Source organism: Miscanthus floridulus, chromosome 19 (assembly GCF_019320115.1).
Source record: "Miscanthus floridulus cultivar M001 chromosome 19, ASM1932011v1, whole genome shotgun sequence".
NCBI lineage: Eukaryota > Viridiplantae > Streptophyta > Magnoliopsida > Poales > Poaceae > Miscanthus > Miscanthus floridulus.
The window spans coordinates 19,025,797-19,050,074 of NC_089598.1; the positions used below are offsets into that span (position 1 = coordinate 19,025,797).

The following is a 24,278-nucleotide window of genomic DNA, read 5'->3' on the forward strand; positions in this document are numbered from 1 at the left end:
ATGCATGACCATGTTATCCATCCATGCAGAACCAACTCAACCAAGTAGGTGCATGCACATTGAATGCAGCAGATGAATAAATGAACAGCATGTACTGAAGCCATCTACTAGGCTGTAAGCGGTCATGTCACTAATTTCTACCCCCACCGTCCACCCGCCACTGACATTGAATGGAGCAAGTGGGCAGATAATTGAACAATAGGTATTTACATGCAGCAATTTACTACCAGTAAATTTGAAAATAGGACGCCACGTCCAGAACATGCAATGCCCTTTTCCCATTGTATACAAGAATTGACTATCAGCCTTTTCTCTTTACATGCAAGAATTAACTATCAGTAAATAAGTACATACATAAATGAACAGAAGGTATTCACATGCAGAACTTCACTCAGTAAATTTGAAAACATATCGCCACGTCTAGGACCATAGTATTAACAACACATGTGGATAGATCAATGGACAACAGGTATTTACATATAGGAATTCACTACCAGTAAATTTGGAGACATGATGCCACATCCAGAACCATAGTATTAGCAACACATGTAATGCCTTATTCTCTTTGTATACAAGAGTTTACTATCAGTAATCAAGTGGACAGATAAATGAACAAAAGGTATTTACATGCAGAAATTCACTCAGTAAATTTGAAACCTGTTAGCTCGAAAGCAGGTGGGCACATTTAATGCCTCTCCTAATGTATATGAAAAGACAGACCTAGTTATAGCAAACAAATGAAACCGAAGCATCACTGCATATATGGCATAATCTAATTATTAGGTAAGCACGACGAAGAGAAATGCTAGTGACGCAAACACAACTGGACAGTTGTAGTAACCTAATTTCGCAAGTATCCTGTAGAGGGCCCAAACTTACACAGCAAAAAAGCAGCGGCGGCCAGATTGTCTCAGCGTAAGGACTGCAAAAAAGCATAGGGCCCGAACTTACACTACAAACAAGTCCCAGGCACTGTGCCCAGCTCCACCACAGTACGCACGTCGGGTCGCTGTCACTACGTGCCCCGTAGACGCTGTCGGTGTCGAGCCCATTAGCACCTTGTCCTCGCATGGCCACGACATCATGCCGCACTCGCCGTCCTCATGCACTGTGCGCCTCTACTTTTCCTAGCCTCCGGTCTGCTTTTGATACTCGCCCTCGTCCTCATACTGGACCCCCTCCCTTCTTTCTTCTTTTGGGGACAAGGCCGCCCGCACGCCTCCCTAATCGAGCGAACCCTCTCTCCTCTCCTTTATCCCCCCCTCCGCTCGCTTGTGTAGGAAGCACGCCATGGCTGGCTGTATCCCCACAGCGTGAACCAGCAGTGTATCCCATCCATGTTGTCTCCACTTCCGGTGTGCTGCGCCCTATCTACGTTCGCCACTATAAGATGCCCTTGGTCCTTGCTCTTCTCCTTCATCCTTGTCCCTCTTGAATTCGAAGTAGAGCTAAGAGATCCAGCCATCATTGTGGAACTAGGTTCGTCTGACAGAGGTGATGGTGTAATCTGAGAAGAAGGGATCTGGTTTTCAAAGAAGCTCAAGTCTACCGTTGGTTAGTTTGGTCTTAGGGTTAACGATGTTTTACATCTCAGTCTCCTGTTTCTGGATCTGTTGGTCATACGCCATGTTTTGGATAATCATTATCTTGTTGTTTCTCCATTGCCCTCGTCTATCCCAACTTCTGGAGTAAGCCTTGGTTGTACTAGGTTGCTCTTAACCATGTAACTTTAAATCCCGGTGTAATTTAGTGTTCGACGCCGTGTAATCTTCCGTGTGATTCCAGATTTACGAAATGTGTTGTGGTTTCTCCTAAGAGGAGTGGATCCTAATTTACTCTTTTGTAAACCATCGCGTTAAGAGACATACATGTGTTATACTTTGTGCTCTTTCCACCTATAATGCAATCCTAGACAATGTTGTGTTTTGAATCTAAGTGTCTTAGTTGTTTGAGCTCAACTCCATCAAATACTTCTTTCAACTACCATGTCATTGATTTGCTGTCCTACAATAGGCACCATATAATGACAGCCAACCTCTATGTTCATTTACAACATTGTAATGAAAAAAGCCATGTTACCTTTCCTTCCCATATTTACCCGTTTAATGTACCAAATAGACCAGCCTTTCGTACCGACGCGATGAGAAAACATATTAGACATATGAGTCACCTATACCAAGCACATCACCCGCAGCGAAGCGCGGGCAGCAATGGCTATTTGTGATGTATGTGCAATGGATGGTATCATGGTAGGTGTCTGTGCATTCATATTCATTATTCAATCTTCCAGTTCATATTTATACTTATAACATGATTCTATATGCTTTGAACTATCCATATTGGGGAAACTATAGCTGATAAAGTTACAGGAACACCATTGCCCACTATCAAAGTGGCGGAGCCAACAGTCAGAATGTCTTTGTCCATCAATACATCACCTTTTGTTGGACGGGAGGTATGTCTATCCTCCATGGTAACAAAAAATATGTTATATCGCTTTCTAACATGCTTTTCTATGTCAAGGAGTTGGGAAATCCATAAAATATACCCTCATTACTCCATATGATCTCTTGTACTCTGTATTCGTTGTTCTAAATTCGTGCAGTCACCTTCTAGAAGCCATAATTATAGATAAAAGGTTTTCTCAGTTTTCGTGTTCGAATGGTATTTTGTACGCTTGCCATAAAAGTACTTTGCATTGTTATGCTTCAGTAGTTTTTGTTAACTACAATAAGGAAGCTGATAATCGACAGTTGTTATTGTTAAGCTAAATTTCTTCTATGTCTTAATGAATTGTGTAAATGATTGCCCTCCATGATAGTGTCCTTACGTCACTTGTGAAATACTATACCATGTTAAATATAATGCAATAGTTTGGTTTATTCTCTTTCTAGAATACTGACAAATTTGTTTCTTCTCATTCCCTTTATTATAGGGGAAATACATTACTAGCCGAAATCTCCCTGACAGGTTGTATCGCGAGCTCGAAAGGAATTTGGCTATGAAAGTAGAAGATGGGGAAACTGCTGATACATTTCTTGTTAGTGGCAGAGGCACACTGCATCTCACAATATTGATAGAGAATATGTAAGAACTTAAATTTGGCAGTTTCATTTATTCAGTGACTTTTGGTTGTCTTAAGAACAATGCGAGTTTTGTAGGTGGAGAGAAGGATATGAATTTATGATTGGACCTCCAAAGGTCATAAACAAGACGGTGGATGGAAAACTACTATAGCTTTATGAGGTAGGTCTATACAGTCTCTTCTCTTTGGAAAGAGAAAATTATTTCTTACTTTATTAGGGATGTCTTGGATATAACTTGCAATGTATAACTATGTTTTTTTGTTGGCAGTGCCTCGCAATTGCACGGAAACTACTTGATACAAGTGATGAAGCTATTTTAAAATCTTATGGTTTCGTCAGGTGCATGTCCCTTTCTGCAGGGACTCGTGGCCATCACACCACCTCAACTCGCTCCTATATACACAGAGCATATTACATCTCATTGTATTATTTTTACTATTTTAGTTTAGGTGTAGATTCATTTTACATTTGGTGTAAATTATTTGTTCATAACTAGAAATGGCCAGAATTACTTCGAATAGTTATCTGTTTTTTTCCTTGCCTTATTTTCTATGTGTTTGATTTTGGTTGAATCCGTATGCCTACTATGTAATCTTGCTTTGATGGTCTGCTAATGTGCCTTTCATAGAACCTATCTGTCTAAATTGTCAATTCTACAAAAGACTCCAGCTCTGTTCTCGTGCCTTGTTTGATTATGAACCTTTCATCCATCGTCTTTGCAAAGTAAACATTGCCTTTTCCACCCTGCGCATTCCATCTCTTGCAGCGACTTAGAGAACGTATGTAATCAATATCTTTGGGACAACATTTATTTCTAAGCGCAGCAAAATGCTTTTCAAAATAGCAGATCACAGAGAACTTTGTTTTATCTAGAGAAATCAGTGAGTCATCATCAAAGGAAAACTTAAAATGAGTTCCTTTCGAATGCAAATGGTCTTGTTGAGAGGGTGAGGACGCCTCAAGTCCATGCCTGCTGATCTCAGTAGTATTTGGCAGATGAGAAAAACTCAAACTAGAATTCAGTCTATGTGTTGCTTGTTGCACATATTCTTCTGATGTCATGGCATATGATATAATACTGGTGGGCTCATCATCATATACTGCCACGCCAACATCTTCATATCCAATTGGGTAATAGTAACCGTGCCCCATCATCAATCATATTTGAAGCAGATGAGATGAGATATATGTGGGTGTGCATGCAAGAACAACATTTAATTTCTCTATCACCCCAAGAGACCTTTGAGAATAGGCCCTTCATATATTTGGCATTGGGTCCTTCAGGATGCTTGTCATACCCCCAAAGTACTCAACAGATTTGAATGATGGTAGATGCAAAGAAGCTGGAGCTAATCCAGTTCGTTCTCTCTACCACAACCCCAATGTAGAATTAAACGAGTGAATTCTAACAGGGGTTACTATATTGTTGTAGTTTGGACTGTCCAAATTAAAGGATACATTGCCATCAATTTTGGTGAAAGCTTGTGGAAGACCATGCTGCAAATCACAAGACCCAGTCCATGCCAAATTGATATTATCAGAAAAAATCGATACAAGTGAGGGTAACCTCTCAACAGGTTCCAAACCACCAGTAGATTCAGATATAGGCCACTTTTTCCCTCCATTGAATTTGTTGTAGACTTTGTCAAGATCCTCTACATCATCCATAGGATGACCCTCCAAACAAATCTCTAAATTTGTATCAGCAACACTGTATTCATTATCATTCAAATGGCCCTCTCTGGATAACAAAGATTTCCTTAGACTTCCTAAAGATTTTCCAATCTCAGTATCCCCATAAAGCAAATCAGCTTTCCATTCCTTCAGTCTGGTGTATAAGAGAACATCAAGGTTGTCTGTATTGGTTTTTGAAACATGGCCATGTGTTTTAAGAATTGAGTCTACATGACATAGCCTCCGATCCCAAATGTAGGCATCAAGAAGAAGACCACGCCTCAAGCGGTTGAGCTCCAGAATATCAATTGATGTCTGCATGGGGTGATTACTTTCACTCATGACTGGTAAAAGCAATATCTACAAGAAAAGGGGCAATAAATCAACATAAAATCGCTCTAACTGTAGCGCGGGTGAGTGGCCACTGGCAGTGCGCGTGGCTTTAATTTGCATACGGTCTTAGGTCAAACATACAGCTTGAAAATGAAAGCCTACACTATGTTAGTGGGAGGTCTTTAGTTTGTGAAAAGGCGGCTTTAATTTGTTACCTCCTTTGCGATTCGTTTCCGATCATAGCTGGTCTACTTGCATCTGAATGGTTGCTTTTCTTGTAACCCGTTTGTTTTCTACCTCGAAAACCCTAAGTAAGTCTAACGAGGTCTAAGGGTAAATCGACATAACAAACGCAGCGGATAAAGCAAAATGCACGTCCAAAACGCCTTATACGAGTACAACATACAGGCACTCCCTCTCCCATTCTCGACACATCGTTTGGCTCCTACGACCCGATGATTCTTAACATCTATGGATGAAATACAATGGAGAGATTACACCACTAGAGGATGGCGATGAAAAGCACTACTAACTACGGGTACATGTCCCCTAGGACAACTCATCTACTTCGTCGGACCAAATAGCTTCATTCCCGACCTCGGTTGGTTCTTCTTCTGCACTGGCTAAGGATCTATCTCCTCTTATGGTGGTGGCTGAGTTAGGGGAAGTAAGGACTCTACTTCTGATACCTTCGAGGGTAGAGGTGCTGGTGGTACTACAACACTAGTTCTCCTTCTTTCCGGCGGGTGGACAGGGATTCCCTTCAAGACCAAGGGTTCCTGCCTTTCTATGTCAAGCGTCCTACGCTTGGCCCTTGTGACCAGATAAGCATCCTCCAGCTGCTGGGTGTGCCGATCTTCAGCCTCCTTTAGAGCTTCCACCATGGCAGTCTCATGACTTTCTGTGGCTGCCACATTGGCGTGCGCCTCAGCGAGTTGCACTTCGAGCATCCTAGAGAAGATCTCGGCTTCCTCGGCTCGGTGGAGGCACTTCCTCAGCTCCAAGGCCTACCGGTCATACTGCTCATCCAGAGCAATCAAATACGTGGCCAGATGTACCATAGTTGGGTTGTCTTCTTGCGTGTCCTGCCCTTGCAAAGCCTCCATGCGAGCCCTCCATACTCGTCGATTCTTTTTCGAAGGTGGAAAGAACTTCATGGGGGTACGAGCAATTGGCTCTTCATAGATCTAGCAAAGATGCCGCAAGGCTTTGCGGGCCACAACTTGGTAGGTGTCGATGAAGCGAAACCCGGTTGTGGTCACAATCCAGGCTTTAGTGATATGGAGGAACTCCTCGCTCTTCCCAATGTAGATGGTGACCTCACATCGCTTAGTACCATGTTTCTCATACTCACGACCCTCATACTCAGGGCGATCCTTGACTCTGAGTTTTTGCAAGGTGGCATACAGGATTTTGGGAAAACCCTCAGTGTTCAGGCAATAGCTGCAAACTGCTCCTGCCATCCTTGGTGGATGATGCTTACAAGAAAGGATCGAGCGAGAAGCTTGCTCGGGAGAAAGGCTAGGTGAGCTGAGACTCACCGAGTGGTGGTACCAAGTGCCTAGGCTAGGCCTTTTGTAATGGAGAAGCGGTCATTGGGCCTAGCGCAATCCACCATTTAGTCTGGCGCAGAGAACAATAAAAGGAAACCGGCAAGATTTTTACGCGCATGAGACGAGCAGTGTCCGAGGCCATTCCCTAAGCTATCCAGAAATTCGCTCAGTAAATTTAAAAGTGCTTGACATCTTCACCTACGCAGGATGGGTCGAAAGCAGGTGGACACATTCAATGCCTCCCCTCCATGCTACCATCAGATAAAAACAAGTCGGGCAGGTGGACACATTTAATGCCTCTCCTCCTTATCATCGGATAAAAATGATTCATCGACCATGCAGGAACATTTATACTTACACATGCAACCATGCATCTAAGACACAGCTTGGTTTGTGTGCATATTGCTCCCGAGGTGGTCGGTGGTTGGGGTTGGTCGCCAACAGGGAGAGAACGATGTGCCAAAAAGCTGAGAACGGTTTCCCTATATGTTAGCAACAGTGCAGGGACATATAGGACCTGCATTCATGCATATCCTGTTTGTGCATTATAGTGCCACGTTGCTAGCAGATACGCCATCCATAGGTGTCACGCGTGTCTTATTATGCATGACCTACTCGATCCTGTTCCAGAGTTAGGTCCGCACTGTGGCTTTGTCCTCCACGTTCGCCCGTGGTTCACACCTGTACTGACCCACGTCTCCTCGTACCCCTTTTCTACGCTCTTGTCGGACCCTTACCCTGCAGTCATAGTACTCAGTAATGGCACCGCACGTCGCTCGCCTCGAACGCATGAAATTTGGTTGATTCATTCGTAGTGATCCCGCATAGGAACCCTAGTGAACCGTATCAGGACCACAGACCACTCCGCCTTTATAAGTAGAGCCTGGCTTAGCCATTGGTACCACCACTCGGCGCACTTTAGCTCGCCTAGCTTTTCCTTTGAGCCATCTTTTCGCTCAACCTTCCTCACAACCACAGCCAAAAATGGCAGGAGCCTGGGTTAGTAGTTACTGCCTGAACGTTGAGGGTTTTCCCAGAATCCTACATGCCACCCTACAAAAGCTCAGAGTCAAAGATCGTCCTGAGTATGAGGGCCGTGAGTATGAGGAGCAAGGCACTGAGCGGTGTGAGGTTATCATCTACATCGGGAAGAGTGAGGAGTTCTCCGACCTCACTAGAGCCTGGAGTGTGACCGTAACCGGGTTTAGATTTATCGACACCTACCAGGTTGTGGCCCGCAAAGGCTTACGGTACCTCTACCAGATCTATGAGGAGCCCATTACTGGTACCCCCATGCGGTTCTTTCCACCTTTGGATAGGAATCAGAGGGCATGGAGGGCTCGCATAGAGGCTTTGCAAGGGCGGGATGCGCAAGAGGATAGTCCTACCGTGGTGCATTTGACCGCGTACCTTCTTGTCCTGGATGAGCAGTATGACCGACAAGCCTTGGAACTGAGGATCTGCCTCCGGCGGGCGAAGGAAGCTGAGATCTTCACCTGAATCCTCTAGGTGCAGCTCACCGAGGCGTATGCCAGTGCTGCAGCTGCTGAGAGCCGGGAGGCTGCCATGTCCGAAGCTCTGAAGGAGGCTGAAGATCAGCATGTCCATCAGCTGCGAGAGGCCTATCTTATCACTAGGGCCAAGCAAAGGACGCTGGCTGCTGAAAAGCAGGATGCCCCGATCTTGGAAGGGATCCCTATCCACCCGCCTGAAAGAAAGAGGCCCAGTGTTGCAGTGCCGCCAGCACCTCCACCTTCGGAGGTGTTAGAAGTAGCGTCCTTGATTCCTCTCACTCAGCCATCACCAAGAGAAGATGCAGATCCATAGCCAAGGCGGTTGAAGAATCTACCAAGCCCGGGAATGAAGATGCGTAGTTCCAAGTAGATTAGTTGCCTTGAGATGCAGTACCCATAGTAGTAGTGTTGTTCTTCGCTGCCTTTCGGTATTGTACTCTTGCCGTTGTTTCCGTCTGTACTATTGAGATCATCCATCGTAGGAAAGGTGAATGCTGTGTCGTGAATGGGAGACTGAATGCCAGTATGATGTACCCGTATAAGACCATTAGAATATGCATTTGGTTTATTTCCCTATGTTTATTGCGTCCATCTCCTTAATTCCCGTTAAATGTGCTTAGAGTTTTCAAGGACGACGGTAGGTGGGTTACAAGAGAAGTTTCCATTCAGATACCAGCAAACCAATCGTGATTCAATAATATAGGACGCTGTATCGATTAATTGTGGGTGTCCCAGTAGAATACTTGAATCTCTTTAAATCAAATCCGCCGCTGGATTTGAATTCGTTGTCCCTTATTGTAAAGGGAACCCTTGTTGTTTGAATCTTCCCTTGCAATACTCTCCTCATTCTGTGGTCTATGACCCCACCGCCTTCCGATCATGAAGTTGGTAGTAGTTGCCTGGTTAATAGCTTATGGTGTTGTGACGAAACCGAGGGCTCCCTGTGGAACAGCTGCCACATGGTGATGCTGCTCGCCACGCGCTGGTATCGAGGTTGTTGACCAAATACCTTTACCAAGTTACACCGCCATACCACTTTCGATACAAATATTTGGGTGTTTGAATGAGAAACCCACAACGGGTTGATGAAATAGTATTCTCTCAAAGTAAATAAGAGGAGGTGGTTTCGGAGGAAGCATGTCTGTTGCGATCTCACTTCATACAAAGTTTGGCGCATATTGTGGACAAGGAAGGGAAGGAAAGAAGAACACCTGGAAAAAGTTAGCCTTGGGTAATAGGGAATGCTTAGAAAAGCCTGAGTGGGTGTCAAGTCCCATGCACTGTGTCCAGCTCGACCACGCTACGCGCGCCGGGTCGCTGTCACCGCGTGCCCCGCGGATGCCGTCGGTGTCGAGCCCATTAGCACCTTGTCCTCGCATGGCCTCGATATCGTGCTGCACTCACTGTCCTCGTGCACTGTACGCTTCTCCTTTTCCCGGACTCTGGTCCGCTCTTGATCCTCGTCCTCGTCCCCGTACCAGACCCCCCTCCCTTCTTTCTTCTTTTGGGCACATGACCCCCCTATGTTCGTTTATAGTATTAAGACCAATCTTCCATACCAACACGATGAGAAAATATATTAAATATATGAGCCATATTTCTCAAGATTTTTCCTATACAAGCACATCACCCGCAGCGAAGCACGGGCAGCAATGGCTAGTGGTGATGGTGGCAAGACGAGCTTTTACTACACCACAACACCAATATACAAGGCAAAAGAAAAAAAATTGCGGGAGCTGCTAGACTTGACTGTGAGCACAGGGTTATAATTTGACATAAGCAACATCATCCACCTTAAACTAAGGCTTAGAACGGTGCTTGTCAGCTTGATATTTCACCCATTGCTGTGCACGACGAGCCAAGTGTTGTGGCTTGACGGATCACTAAGTGTAGCTTGTGTTTAAGCGAACTGTGATAAAAACATTTGGATCAGATTAAATTGAACAGTTGCATCATACCAAATCGAATTCAATTAAAAACTCCACGTAGAACAGGTACAAGAGATTGACCGTACACCGAACATCTCCCTAACACAAGATGACAAAATGAACATGCGAAGAGGAAGCGGGACGGAGAAAGAGAGATCGAGGTCAAACCTTGAATTGACCTTTCATGGTCATGGGAGAATGACTTGGTGGATACTTTCTCTGTTGTAACTATAAGTCGTGTTGTCTTTTTTTAGATGCGTAACGTTTACTACACATCTAAATATACATTATTTCTATGTGTATCTATATCTATATATTTACAAAAGCCCAAACACAATTTAAAGAAAAAGCCATAACGACTTACCATTTGAATGAAGGAAGTAGATGGGAAGAGGAAGAGACAGGGGAGTGAGAATAAAAACATTGTCCAAATTGGTCTCTTGCTAGGCATTGCTCGAAGATTTTTGGGACGAGGGGATTAATTTTAAAATCAAACAATATTATCATATGGATGATAAGGACAAGTACATCGCTACACATCAGCGATTTTATACTTTGTCTCATGCAGTACCATTTATGATTTTTTATGGTATGGAGGGCAGAGAGAGGGGGAGAGAGAAAGAGGTTGTTGTTTCACGAAACAACTGTCTCATAGCTAAAATTTAGGACTATCAGACAACTATCGTTCTATTGTATGAGTCGCGTTGTCGTGTAACCCACAATTTTATTTTTAATTTTTATTCTATACATAAATTAAAGGATTATATTGTGAGTTATTATGAGATAACTTAAAGACAACCATTATATACGTTGTCTATTAAGTCACTTATAAAATATATGACACTGTGATACCACCAATGAGACAACGCCAATGTACTTGCTCTAAGAAAGGAAACTCGAAAAGCGACGATGACAAAAAAAAAAAAAAAAAGGAGTAGCGTGCGATAGGTAAAAGGGGAAATAACCGACTTGATGGTCTCGTTGTCGTTGGAACAGAAACAAGCCAAGGATCGTGAAAATACAATTTGGTAAATCAGGCGTCGATAACAAAGAGTAGCGCCATGTCAGCCTCGAGTCCCTCAATCTAGCACATGGCCCCCGAACTTTGAAGATTAATCTTGATGAATGTCCGTTCATAAGCCAATTTTCATTAAGGACACCTTGATGAACTCTTCGTAGACCTTGTACCACTACTCGTGCCTAACCGTACTCTACCACTTCATACGAGTCTCCTACTCCATTCCAATTTCTGCTGAGCTGGCTGCTCAATACTAGGAGTATGATCCACCACATGGGCCATGGCCCTCTTTGTCCTGGGCACTTTGCCAAACCCACGAGGCCAGGCCCCAAGAGAAAAAAGAGGAGACTGCCATTATAAAAGATGCAATTTTTTTGTGTGTCTCTGAAAAAATTCAACGGTCTTCAGCGCTACTACTTTAACTTTTTCGTGTCCTCCATGCCACTTCCGTCAGTTTGGGCTCTAACGCCGTCAAACTGCAGGTGTGAAAAGACGAAAATACCCTTAAATCTAAATATGTTATTAATTTTTTTGAGCATCTTAATGACTTCAAATGAAAAAACTCAAAACTAGAAAGTTGTAGATGTCGTCGAGATTTATAATTTTCATATAAAATTTATTTTCATTTAATTCCACAAAAAATGATGATTTTTCTAAGATATATTAATCATATCAAATCATATTTTTTTTCAGAATTAAATGAAAATAGTTTTTATATGAAAATTATAGATCTCGACGAGATCTACAACTTTCTAGTTTTGAGTTTTTTTTTCATTTGAAGTCGTTAAGATGCTCAAAAAAAAATAATAACATATTTAGACTTAAGGGTATTTTCATCTTTTCGCACCTGTAGTTTGACGGCGTTAGAGCCCAAACTGACGGAAGTGACATGGAGGACACAAAAAAGTTGAAGTAGTGGCGCTGAAAACCGTGAATTTTTCCAGAGGCACAGATGGGATTACGATATTTTATAATGGCACAGGGAAAAGTCTTAAAAAAAAAAAAGTTGCCGCACCAATCGGCGGCCCCCCGGCCTCCGGCTCGGCTTCCAAACGGCCGTGGCCTCAGACCACTCCGCTCCCTCCCGAGCTCCGTCCGATCCGCCCACCCGTCGTGCCGGCAGCGCGCGCAGGACTGCAGGAGGACCGGCCGGCCGGCCCACCCGCCCGCCAGCCTGCCGCCATGACGGGCTCGCCCAAGGTCTTCTTCGCCTCCTCCGCCTCGCGCCGCGGTGGGGCGCTGCTACGGCTGCTCTCCACGCCGGCCTTCTCCGCGGCCTGCCTCCTCTTCGGCCTCGCCGGCTTCCTCGCCGCCGCGCTCACGCTCTCGCGCTCCCCGTCCGTCGCTCACAGCCGCTGCCCCGACTCCTCGCGCCCGCTCTCCGTCTCCGTCGCGTGGGACCGCCGCCCGGGGGATGGCTCCGCCGCGGGCTCCGCGGAGCTCCCGGCCTCGCTCGCCACCGGATCGCGCGGCCGCCACAAGGTCATGGCCTTCGTCGGGATCTTCACCGGGTTCGGCTCCATCGGCCGCCGCCGCGCGCTGCGCCGGACGTGGCTCCCCGCGGATCGCCAGGGTCTACTTCGGTCAGTCGCTGGTATCACGGCTTGCTAGTTCGTTTTCGCTTCTGCCGGTCGAGATCTAACTGGACTTTTAGAGTTCGGACTGTTGATGTATTTTGTTTCTGCTAGCCTTATTTGGTAGTTTGCCATTTTCGATATTTGGTAGCCTTATTTGCTGCCCTTAGTTTATAGTAAATTAGTAATATATAATATGGTGAGACTGGTTGCAAACTGATTATAGGAGAGTTGTTTGGTAGTTTCCATTTTCGATATTTCTTATATCTAGACGTAACTGTGATCCACTAAATATTCTGCTACTGCCAATTAGTTCTCAGATCACATCACCAAAATTACTGATGATCTACCTGTAAATGAATTACTGTATTGGTCAATGTGGATAAAACATTTGGCAATTTAGACATCACTATATGCTATCATTTGCTCCTTAACTGCATTTCTGAAATATCTGCTTATTCAATGATGTTCTTTGTTTGTGATGGAATCTGATGATTTTGCTAAAATATGCATTGTTTTAGTGGTACTTCCAAACAGCGGCCACTTACACTATAGGTGCCACTCTTCCAACTTGCCCTTAATTACCGCTTGCGCGCGTAGTCTATTTCTTAGCTATGATTAGGCACCAGGCAGGCAGGCACTGCATCAACGCCCCCCTAGTGCTTAGTGCTCTCCAGATATGGACTATGCTGTCCTTCCACATGAACTGGTTCGTACTTGTTCTCACTTCCATTGGCAATTCATTAGTTTGAATCTTGAGGTATAGTTGTTATGTCTGATCTTTCGAGCGTGTAATGATTTCAGTCATTCAGTGACAAATCTCACCTACCTGTGATAAATCAGCACCACACCAGCTGTAAGATAAAAGAAACGTGGATTTTCTCTAATTTCACTTTGTTTTCCAATTGTTCTGATCATGATGCTTGGTGATTAGTACTGTCTTTGGTTTTATAGTATTGTTTTCTGTCTGTTGGTGATGCTTTCTATATCCCTTACAATGGTTCTACTTGTTCTCTGCATTGCAGATTAGAGGAAGCTACTGGTCTGGCATTCCGGTTCGTGATTGGGAAAAGCAATTCAAAGAACAAGATGGCTACTCTTAATAGAGAAGTTGAAGAATATGATGATTTTGTGCTTTTAGATCTCGAGGAGGAGTATAGCAGGCTCCCATACAAAACGTAAGGAATAGAGGTACTTACAGTTACATATCATTATGCTCTCTATTCAGGATGCTGATTTCGTCTTATGTTTTAGGTTAGCTTTCTTTAAGGCTGCCTATGCATTGTATGATTCTGATTTCTATGTTAAAGCGGATGATGACATTTACTTGAGACCAGGTGAGTAACAACAGCCCAAGATCTCCTTTTAGTGTCTGAGTAATAGGCATCCTTCCTTTTGACTCTTTGTGCAGATAGACTTTCCTTGCTTTTGGCTAAAGAGCGGTCACATCCGCAAACATACATTGGATGCATGAAGAAGGGGCCTGTTTTTACTGATCCCAAGTTGAAATGGTTAGTTTTGTCATTTGGTGTTGTTTGATTTAACAAACTACTTACTGTTTTTATTGAAAAGTTAAAATGGTTGTCTATTTGAGAAAAATAAATGTATACTGTATAATGCTAGCTATGTGGAAAGTAGCCTTGAAGTGATAATTGACCCAGATGTGTAGATATATCTTCTTTCTTTCTTCAATACAACCTAAGGGATGTTAGAAATAGTTTTGCTTTCACTCGTTACTTTTTTGACATCTGACAATGTTCATTTCATTTATTGTATTAATCTATCTACCTTTACTTCAAGAAGTTCTATGATTCAAGAGGGTGGATTTTGCCATCCAAAGTAGTGTTATGATATGTTTTTACGCACTGGCAAGATATAGCTTTTCCAAGTATTCTAAAGACCGAAACTAACATTTCCATCTTCTTAGTCTCGTTTCTGTGGTTAAGGAACAAAAATGTCTCTCTTTTTTTTTCTCAAACTGACATTAAGAACAGAATAAAATACATGGGAGATAGGCAAAATGCCCATTCCCAGGCACCATGGTTATTAAGGCGTCGCTTAAGCTTGAGTGTAGGAGCTGATCTAGGAGTGACACCATGCCCCATGACTCGCCTTACATATGTATGTCGTCTGCCGTATGGGTGTGGCGTCCCATAATCATCGCTTTGGCATGCGAATCATGGGAAATCACTTGTGGCGGGAGCCATATGAGGTGTCATTGGCAGGGGCGGGAGAAGAAAAGGTGTGTGTGTGTGTGGGGGGGGGGGGGGGGGGGGGGGGGAGGGACAGCAGGCGACTACTGGCAGGAGACAAACAGATAGGGAGCGGGGACAATAAAGTGCGAGACAGAGAGAAAAGTGTGCTGGAGTGCAGGATACCGCTCAGGAGTTGTTGTCGTCCTCCCTTGATCCAGGCCGCCTCTGGTCGATCCAGCAGCAGGGGATGCTGCCTCGCGCTGCAGTAGCAGGGGCCGTCGCAGTGTTGCCTCTGGTCCACACTCCAGGCACAAAGGGACTGTTGCCTCCAGCCCACACTCCAGCGGTGGTGGCTGCCTCCCTCCAGCAGTGACGAAGCAGATGACTGCTGTCCTTTTTTGCGAATTTAGTCTAGGCAGTTAGATTTGTGGGCCTGGTTGCATTTTTTCCTTTTCCCCTTTTGTCGTTTTCCTTTTTGATGTGCTGTTCTCCCCCACAATCCCTTGGCTGGCATACTAGTATGGTGTCGGCACGCCTTATGCCTTAGTGCTTAAGTCTCCTAGCGGTAACCAGTCACCTTGTCTCGCTTTACTCCCTTAAAAAATTTGCCCGGCACCCCCCCCCACACACACACAGTCAAAACCAGATCAGATACAGACGCACCATAAAACACGAAAAAAATGATCACATGGGCCAGATGGATGAACGGCCAAATATGATTTGATTGAAGGTAGACAAAGTGGCCAAACTTGCTGGAACCAACATTATTTTGCAGTAAATGTGTAATAGGTACCTAAACTTGCATATTGTCATTCTTGCAAGTTGCGAACTTTTTATGGGCATGTCTCTAAATTTCCATAGTTGTATTCTTGGATCTTAATCTATAATTTGATTGGTTATGTCTCTGGATATCTAACCTTGCAACTTGAGGTTACATGATTTTCAACATTACTAATTGCTGTGGTCTCTGGTGCAAGAGGAAAGTCTTATACTTGGATGGGGGTTGTACTCATCCTGGGAGTCAAGTAAATTAGGAAAAAGGATTTGGTAAGAAGTTAGGTAATTAGGAAAGTTTGGTTCAATTAGAAAAGTGAAATCCAAGGGGAGCTAAGTATTTTATAGTAGGAGGGGTTGGTATGCTTACAAGTTACAAATCCTTTGTCTTAGCCATATGAGAAACATACTTCGTCTGCCCCTGATTGCTCTTCCTGAGCATCTTGAAGTGTTAGTGGTTGCAATGTAAAGTATTATCCGCATGGCTGATGTTATGGTAGTATGGTCAACGAATATGAGAGAACTATTTGGGTAACATGCACTCTATGAGACAAATAAAATCTGCATGACTTAGGATTTAAATGAATGAGAACAAACGCACATGCAACTGAATGTGTTTAGGTTGTGCCTGAGGGCACGACAGTTGCATTGTAATTTGCAAATAAAGCCCCCTGGGTGGCATCAATTTGAATTGGTATGTTAATCTGCAGCTTGAGGCTGATAGTGGTAACTTATATATCCAGGGATGAAACTAGCAAATTTTGTGGGCCTTGAGTGCAATTTGCTAAAGCTGTACACATGGCAAAACTATTAGGTGTAAGCATTCGTCAGTTAGACAATATTTACTTATGTTGATTGATTCTACTTTTTTGAGAGATGCAGGTATGAGCCCCAATCCTTCTTACTTGGATCGGAATACTTCCTTCATGCATATGGGCCAATTTATGCTTTATCAGCTGATGTGGTGGCTAGCTTGGTTGCATTGAGAAACAACAGGTGAGTTGCAGTGAATGTTCTGCACATCTTATCATGAAACACAAAACTTACCTTGTTTTGCAATTATTTTCTACATACACATGTTTCTTAATTGTACTAAGCAAATATGGTTGTTTGTCCTATTTTCTGGGAAACTGTACTGGCTGGTATAACTGGGATACCTGTATTAATGATTGCCACATAAAATGTCTTTACTTTCTTTACTTGCCAAATGTACTTGAAACATCTTTGGTTATATTGTCTCTTTGTGAAATTGAGAAACAAACCGTGGTGAGAAAACATCGCTCACGCAAGATTGAATATTTTGATCTCCTAATGCTGAAAGACTGCAGGATAACATTCTGTTACTTCAAATTTATTTGAGTGATTTTAACTGAACCTGTACCTGGTGATCAGTATGTCATGTGGTCATGCTTCTTTCATCTATAATGTATAAATCTGTGTTGTAGCATTAAGCTATACTCTCTGTTTCAGTATAATCCTATCTCTGGTGGAGATGTACTATTTCAACAAACAAGTATCATTGGTTGCTAATGCTATATTGAAGTCACAAACCCTGGAGCATGGGGTAGAACTGCTACAGGAATAGCAAGGAAACTGACATTTAGATTAAGAAACACCAGAAGATATTGTGAGATTCAGTTTCTCACATTGTAGCATTATTACATCACTGTCAAACCTCTGACTGAGTAATTTTATTTGCCGTTAACTATATTCCTGCATATGTTTTCTCCAGTTTCCGAATGTTCAGCAACGAGGATGTTACAATTGGATCGTGGATGCTTGCTATGAACGTTAACCATGAGAACACGCATGCCCTTTGTGAACCTGACTGCACGGAGTCTTCAATTGCTGTTTGGGACATTCCAAAATGTTCAGGTCTTTTCCTTTCTTATTTCTTAGATAGATTGACATTTGTACATTTTCTTGCTCCCTTGTAATGACTTGGCTAACTGCATATTTTCACATTGTACATTGGAATCTTTTATCAAATGTACATATGAAGACCAAAATTAGTAAGCATTAGTTAAACTAACCTGTAAATAGGTTCGACAGATACTAGTGTTATGAACAAATAATTTTGAGGGATGCTTTTATAAGACTAGAGAATTATAGAAGCTGATCTTCATACCCTTTCTTATTAGACCTTTATCAGTTCAAAATGTCTACAGTTTAATCATTAAAGACCAAGCTGGGTCCTTGCTAACGTCCAAATCTGTGACACAGGGCTATGCCACCCAGAGGTAAAAATGCTAGAGCTTCATCAAAGAAAAGAGTGCCCAGGTGGTCCAACTGTGGCAGCTGAGGTGTCTGAGTCTGAGGATTGATGTTTTCTTGGTTGGAGCACAAACTACGGATCTGATAGCTTGACCTCTGCCCTCACTCAGTAGATGTGTTTGGAGTATTCATTTGATTCATCAGGTGCAATCATTGTGGGAGCACTGCTCAAGGAACCTATATTGGCTGGCGTCATAACCTAGTACTGTAGCAAAGGCATTCTCATTCAGCATTCTTGTCACAGCAGCCTTCATTGCTTCTTTTTGCAATGGAACCGTGATCGATGTTTGGAACATTCATCCTGTATCGTAGCAAAAAGGTAATTTTGTTGTATAGAAAGTAGAAGGAAAGAATGCATTGGCAATTGATAGCCGGATAGACCATACGTACACCTTCTGATGCTGTGACTGACTGAAATTTGGGATATTTCCCTGAGATTCTCCTGTTGGAGTAAACGCTGAGTCGTCTACTTCCTCTGATTCATAACTAGCGAGAAACGTTGTGCGTTTCTCTCCAGCTGTGTGGCATGGATCTGAGATTGGATAAACATTTAAATGCGAAGCCAAAGTGATTGGTCACTCTAGCTGTTCCTGATGTGAAGTCGAATAGTCCACAACAATTCAGGCCACTTGAACCAACATCTTGGACGAATTTTCTCAGATGCATTTAATTTCATTTGGAAGGAACAGTGTTCATATTCATCAGTCAGACAGCTTTCGCTGTCTGGGCACTGAAAGGTTTGTTGTGCAGCTGTGCTCGGGTAGCGGCACATGGATGAATCATGAAACGAAACAGATACTTGGAGCGAGGTATTGCAGTTTCCTTTTGGTGGCATTCTCATTCTGATGCCTTCGTGACGGTGCGTTGCGGCGTTGGAGCCTTTGCGCAAAGACCCCTGTCACGGCCTTCACGGGCCCTGACGGGTGACATGGATAGCCTGACTGCTGAGACAGGATTTACCGTCGGAGAGTGACTGCTGCAAAAGTTCTCTCAAAAGCCCCGACCACATGCGACGCACAGGCAGACCAGAGTAAAATGTTCCTTTGTTCCGTGAAAACCTATACCCGGCTCGTATTAAAGGCTGAAACTGTTTTGTTGTGAGAGAAAAATACTGTAGATTCTAGCTGATAAGTTCAAGCGAACATGCCTTCGTGATTTGTAAATGAAGAACAGTATACATAATATTTCAACAGGGAGGAACAAGGAACACATGCATGCAGTTGCCGAGGCACTTTTTCCCCCGGCAACATAAACACAGATATTAATAATAACAACAATAAATAAATAATAATAATTAATCGGTCCCCCTCGCTCTGCTGCCCCTGCCTGAGGATCGGGGCTTAGCTTAGCTGTGGAGGATGGCCGGGCGGCAGTAGGGCCCGTTGAGCCAGCCGTCGGTGATCTGCTTGTAGGCGGCCTCGGTGAGGTGGATGCCGTCCCAGCTGAGGTGCGCCGCCGGGTTGGAGCACGCGGAGGCGCCCGACATGCCGCACCGCGCGCTGTTCTGGTAGTTGTACTTGCCGCCGCCCGACCCGCAGCACGTCTGGAACACCGTGCTGAACCCTGCAAGCAGTGCAGCAAGAGGAGGGCAAAGAGAAAACCGAGTGAGACGCAGACGGAGACCACACGGGCAGCAGCCCCGCGTCTTGTTTTCTTGCTCCTGTTCGCCGCATCGCCAGCGTCGGGCGCGTAGCGTACGAACTACCAAGGCTCGTCGGCGCTCCGGCGGGCGTGGGCGTTCGCGCAACGTGCAGGAGCAGTGTGCCCGGCCCCGGCCGGCGTTCAATTCGCATGTGTTGGGTGGGGGCAACATGGCCGGTCTCGGTCTCGGCAAGTTCGGGAACATGCGCGCACAGGCGGCTTAGGTTCTCGTCTCACGACCGCGACGCCGAGCCGGTGCGTCCGCGCAGGCAGCCGTCACGAGCGCGGCCCTGGCCATTTTTCTATTCGCCGCCGCACGACACGCCCACGCTTCCGCAGCGCACGAGCAACGGGCATGTCGTCCGTCTCGCCGCTGCAGTGCAGGCCCGCCTGAACCATGTCGTGCTGCACATGGATAGACATGCATGCTGCGGGCGCGACATGCCTTCGTAGTTCACGGGGTTTTACACACGTGACGGGATTCCTATCCTATTCCTATTGCTACTCGAACGGGCGGCCGGGCGGGGGCCTCTCACGCGCTTGCACGCCAAAACGCGTAGGTGAGGTGACTGACTGCCAGGACGGCGCATTGAAGAGGCGCTCTGCGACGGACGGGGCCACGGGGAGCCGCCGGAAGCGCCAAGCGCGCTGTTTGAAAGCTGGCCTGCGCCGGGCAGTACCCGCCAAGCCGGCAGTCGTCACGGATGCTCGACGTACGTTTACTGCTAGCGTGTTTCGTCACCACTTGACTCCCGTAGTCCCGTCCCGTCCCCTCCCCTATCCGACCACATGTGCGTGCGTCCGGCGGTCGGCAGGGCGGTCACGAGGTCGAGGACGACGAGGACGTCAACGACGAGTACGAGGAGGAGGGAGCATGACAGGAGCATGTATATACGTACCGTAGCTGCCGGGGTTCTTGACCATGTCGTAGACGGCGGAGTAGAAGTCGGCGTACATGATGCGCGCCGACTTGTACTTGGCCTGGAGGCTGGAGATCTGGCTCTGTAGCTGGTTGTTGTGGTTCGTGGACAGGTCGTTGAACTTCTTGAGGCAGCCGAGGCTGTCGTAGTCGCCGCTGTTGGAGGTGCCGTAGATGGTGAGGTAGATGGGGAAGCAGCCGATGGGGAGCACGCCCGGCACCACGATGTCCGTGGCGCCCATCGCGATCAGCTTCTCCACGCCGTTGGCGATGGTGCTCACGATCTGCGGCGTGTACGTGCTGGCCTGGTCCGCGTTGTAGTTGCCGAACAGCATCGCGTTGTAGTCGTTGCCGCCGAACTCGCCGAACACGAACAGGGAGTTGCCCATGTAGCTCTTGCAGTCTGCGCTCGATCCACGACAGTGATGGCCAATTGATCGATCGTCAGAGACAGACCCAGGGAAGGGAGCAGAGAAATGACAGATCGACAGGCTTTATTTCATTCATTCAGGAGTTAAGTCGTTCATGGCCTGGCACGCATGGGCTGCGCGTACTCACCGCTCCCGCAGACGGCGGAGGAGACCTGCTGGAACCACTGCAGCTGGAAGCTGATGGGCCCGTTGTTCCAGATCTTGTCGGAGAGCCCGAGGGAGCTGAAGAAGGGCGCGTCCATGGCCGTGGCGCCGGTGATGGCCATGTTGGCGCCCTTCTTGAAGTCGGCCGTCGTCGACTTGGACGGCGGCAGGAACGGCAGCCCGAACTTGGAGCCTGCAGCGTGGGAGCGGACCCACCCACCGTACATCAGCATCCACAGCCCGCAGACAGGCCCACAGCACAGTGGAGCCAGGCGAGAGAAAGAGATCGATCGAGCCAGAGGGAAATTAATTAGCGAGGGGGCAGCCGAGCAGGCGTGTCGTACTGAGGAAGTCCGGGATGACGCGGCCGTCGCAGCAGCGGCACGTCGGCGTGCCGAAGTAGGTCTCGCCGTAGGGCGGCTGCGTGAAGGTGATCGACGACGGCCTCCCGTTGGTGCAGAGGTTCCCGGTGTCGGTGATGGAGTCGCCGAAGTTGAAGATGGCATTGTACTTCTGCGCCGCTGCGGCGAGCGCCAGCGACGACCACACCAGCGCCACCACCGCCGCCGCAGGCGCGCTGGCCGCCATCCGCCTGCCGCTCCTCATCTCACCTCACCCTACGGCGCTACGCTACGCAATGGGAAGACCGGCAGAGCAGAGCAGTCGAGCAGAGCGCTTGAACGAGACGGTTGGCCTGGGGCAGCTTTTTATAGCGTCGCCCTCGTGACGCCTCCGCGGCGCGGCGCCTTTCGCCAACAAAACTTTTGCGTCTCGCCTGTCTGCCTGGCGCAGATACAGGTGTGTCTGCATGTACCAGCGCCCTCACCTTTTGCGCCGGCGGTATCCGGCGACCACTGTCCCGTGCAGACTGCAGAGCCGGGTCCCACGGCACAGGACTCGGTCACTCACCCGATCGGCATCGGACGGTTCAGATCACGCGCCGGACGTGATCCGCCCGTTACAACACCATCTCCACCGTCCCCGCTAGCGCTCTGTCAACCTGGGCTAATCACATGTCATCATTTGATTTAATAATTTAATAATAGTATAAGCGAACGAGCGCGACGGACCTGGCGCCCGACACGGGTCCGTTCCGGTGGTTACTTAGCCCCGGCACGCGCTCCGGCCTCCGGCGAGGATGAGCAGCACATTTCGTGCGCTGTGGCTGCCCTTTTCCTCCACCGCTTTGCGATCCACCGGCGATACGCCCTGTTCGCTTGGCTGCTATGGCTGAAAATACCGTTGATTGATTTGTAGTGAGAGAAAAATACTGTTTGTTGACTTAAAAAAAAAAGTACTGCCTATTTCATGTGATTTTTTCGCGGGGAGCTTTCTAAAGCGCCTTTCGGGTGGGCAATGATGAGGAGGGCCAATCAGGCGCGGGTCCCAGGCGAACGATGGCGAGACACGGGCGTTTTCCAGCCGGGTAATCGAGGATTAACCGGTGCGTGGCTGCGCCCCAGTCCCGTGCCCGGGTGGCTTTGCTCTGCTCCCCCCTCTTCTTTTTTCTCTGAAAACTTGGCCGGCCGCGCGCGACTTTGGGTTGGTAGTAGGTTACTTTCAGTTTCCAGTCTCTCAGGGCACGATAGGGGTCTAGAATTGGAGGCAGACGTGAGTGACCGGCACTCGTCGTCTACTTCCTTGGCCCTCACTTTTCACCACCTCGCCTTGTGACTTTCTTTGCGCCTGTAAAGGGTACCGGCACCTACTACTACTTTGGGTGTAGTGGTGTCGCGTACATGAGCAAGTTGCGTCTGCTTATGGTACTATAGATGTCTGCGACCGATGCTTGCTGCTGTTCTTTATCTATCCCTTGCGTGATTCCGCGCCGGTTCCACGAAACTGACACGAGAATGTTGTGTTCGTTTCTGAAAATGGGGAGTGTGTGTGCGCGCTCTTCCACCTGCGCCGTTTTTCTGCCTCCGGAGACCCGGTGGGTAGACACGAACGTACGGTAGACTACAATTTCAGCGTGTTCGGCTGATCTGCTCTCTTTCAGTTTATTCTCTCTCATAAAACATTATTCAATCATCCGAAATCAACTGAAATCTACTGCACACTGGATCAGCTTGTTTCTATCCGGTTCTATCTATCTATCTATCTTTAGTTTCTTTCTTTTCCTTTTCATTCATTCATTCGTTGTGCTTATCCAAACTAGCCAATGGAATGGAGCCATGGTGGAGGCAAGACGCTTGCGGCAGATGAACAATTGGCGGAAAATGCCAGAGAGCTAGCAAAGTGCTACAGTGCTGTGATGCTGTACTCAGCCAATCCAGTCCCGTCCTGTCGTTCTCTCTATACCGCACGGCACAGCCATGTCCAGCCATGCATAGCATTAAATTTCCGATCAAATGAATGGTCGCTAAGTGCTAAGCCTTGTTAAATGCTTGCAAGTGTTTCCAAATCAAAACAGAGCAGCAGCACACTATGGATGTATGCCCTGTTCGTTTGGCTGATAAACCATGGCTAAAAGTACTGTTGGCTGATTTGTTGTGAGAGAAAAATATTGTTCGTTGGCTGAAAAAGTATGGCTTATAAGCCAAACGAACAGGACGGTATATATAGAGGTGGACGTACAGGTACACTGGACCTGCCTTAAACTCGAGTACTATTGTGTCGTGCCGGTCGGTGCCGACACTGCATCAGCACAAAACAACTTAACCGATGGAATGATGATGATGGAGGAGGAGAGGGATAGGGGGGCCCTGCTGGACGGCCAAGATCAACACCATTAAACTCAAACCTGCCAATGTGTCTCTGCTTTGATTCAAGCATGTGTAGGAATCATCTGCAACACAGCAAGGGTGCACTAGCATACGCTGCACGCTTTGTGTCTGTGCTCCCAAAGCTGAGAAAAGCGATGGAACACAACAGGCCCAACCCAGACCCACTTGGGCATGGCTAGCAGCACCACAATATATACTAGGGCCTATTTATTTGCAACACAGTGATTACACTTTAACAAGGTGATACTAAACAGAAGCCATATGCATTAGGCTTTCTGTCTCAGTCGAATAAAGAGAAGTCCCCCGTGCAACTTCGCCACTATCTACCACTACCAGCACACCAACATCCGTAACGAACTCGCACTGTGCACTGTGCAGTGTGTGTTAGCTCCAGCTGGAATGGACGCAGACAAATAACTAACTTTTGCTTGGCCATGCATGTTATCCGGCGCCAAATCGCTGCCCAAAGTGCTTGGCCCATGCAAGGAGATCAT

General features: G+C 46.4%; 2 protein-coding genes and 1 pseudogene across 2 annotated transcripts; 1 reads left to right on the forward strand and 2 right to left on the reverse strand.

Moving 5' to 3' along the window:
- Positions 1 to 3,725: 3,725 nt before the first annotated feature.
- Positions 3,726 to 8,637, reverse strand: LOC136525660 (putative 1-phosphatidylinositol-3-phosphate 5-kinase FAB1C; annotated as a pseudogene).
- Positions 8,638 to 12,222: 3,585 nt separating this feature from the next.
- On the forward strand, positions 12,223 to 18,409 carry LOC136528642 (probable beta-1,3-galactosyltransferase 14). Its single transcript, XM_066521598.1, has 7 exons — positions 12,223 to 12,689; positions 13,706 to 13,858; positions 13,935 to 14,017; positions 14,092 to 14,191; positions 16,532 to 16,645; positions 17,382 to 17,524; positions 17,873 to 18,409. The coding sequence occupies exons 1-7, from the start codon at positions 12,289 to 12,291 to the stop codon at positions 17,971 to 17,973; spliced, it is 1,095 nt and encodes a 364-aa protein (XP_066377695.1). The 5' UTR covers positions 12,223 to 12,288; the 3' UTR covers positions 17,974 to 18,409.
- A 677-nt stretch (positions 18,410 to 19,086) lies between these two features.
- LOC136528641 (GDSL esterase/lipase At5g45910-like) lies at positions 19,087 to 21,756 on the reverse strand. The gene is made up of 4 exons (XM_066521597.1): positions 21,403 to 21,756; positions 21,042 to 21,251; positions 20,464 to 20,886; positions 19,087 to 19,486 (listed from the first exon to the last, which is right to left on the reverse strand). The coding sequence occupies exons 1-4, from the start codon at positions 21,662 to 21,664 to the stop codon at positions 19,269 to 19,271; spliced, it is 1,113 nt and encodes a 370-aa protein (XP_066377694.1). The 5' UTR covers positions 21,665 to 21,756; the 3' UTR covers positions 19,087 to 19,268.
- Positions 21,757 to 24,278: the final 2,522 nt, after the last annotated feature.

Excerpts from the sequence above, each read along its gene's own strand:
- LOC136528641 (XM_066521597.1), bottom strand. The coding sequence starts at position 21,664 with ATGAGGAGCGGCAGGCGGATGGCGGCCAGCGCGCCTGCGGCGGCGGTG. Across the intron at positions 20,887-21,041 it reads CTCCGCCGTCTGCGGGAGCG|ACTGCAAGAGCTACATGGGC; the intron begins GTGAGTACGCGC and ends GATCGAGCGCAG. Across the intron at positions 19,487-20,463 it reads CAAGAACCCCGGCAGCTACG|GGTTCAGCACGGTGTTCCAG; the intron begins GTACGTATATAC and ends CACTGCTTGCAG.
- LOC136528642 (XM_066521598.1), top strand. The coding sequence starts at position 12,289 with ATGACGGGCTCGCCCAAGGTCTTCTTCGCCTCCTCCGCCTCGCGCCGC. Across the intron at positions 13,859-13,934 it reads AGCAGGCTCCCATACAAAAC|GTTAGCTTTCTTTAAGGCTG; the intron begins GTAAGGAATAGA and ends CTTATGTTTTAG. Across the intron at positions 14,192-16,531 it reads ACTGATCCCAAGTTGAAATG|GTATGAGCCCCAATCCTTCT; the intron begins GTTAGTTTTGTC and ends TGAGAGATGCAG.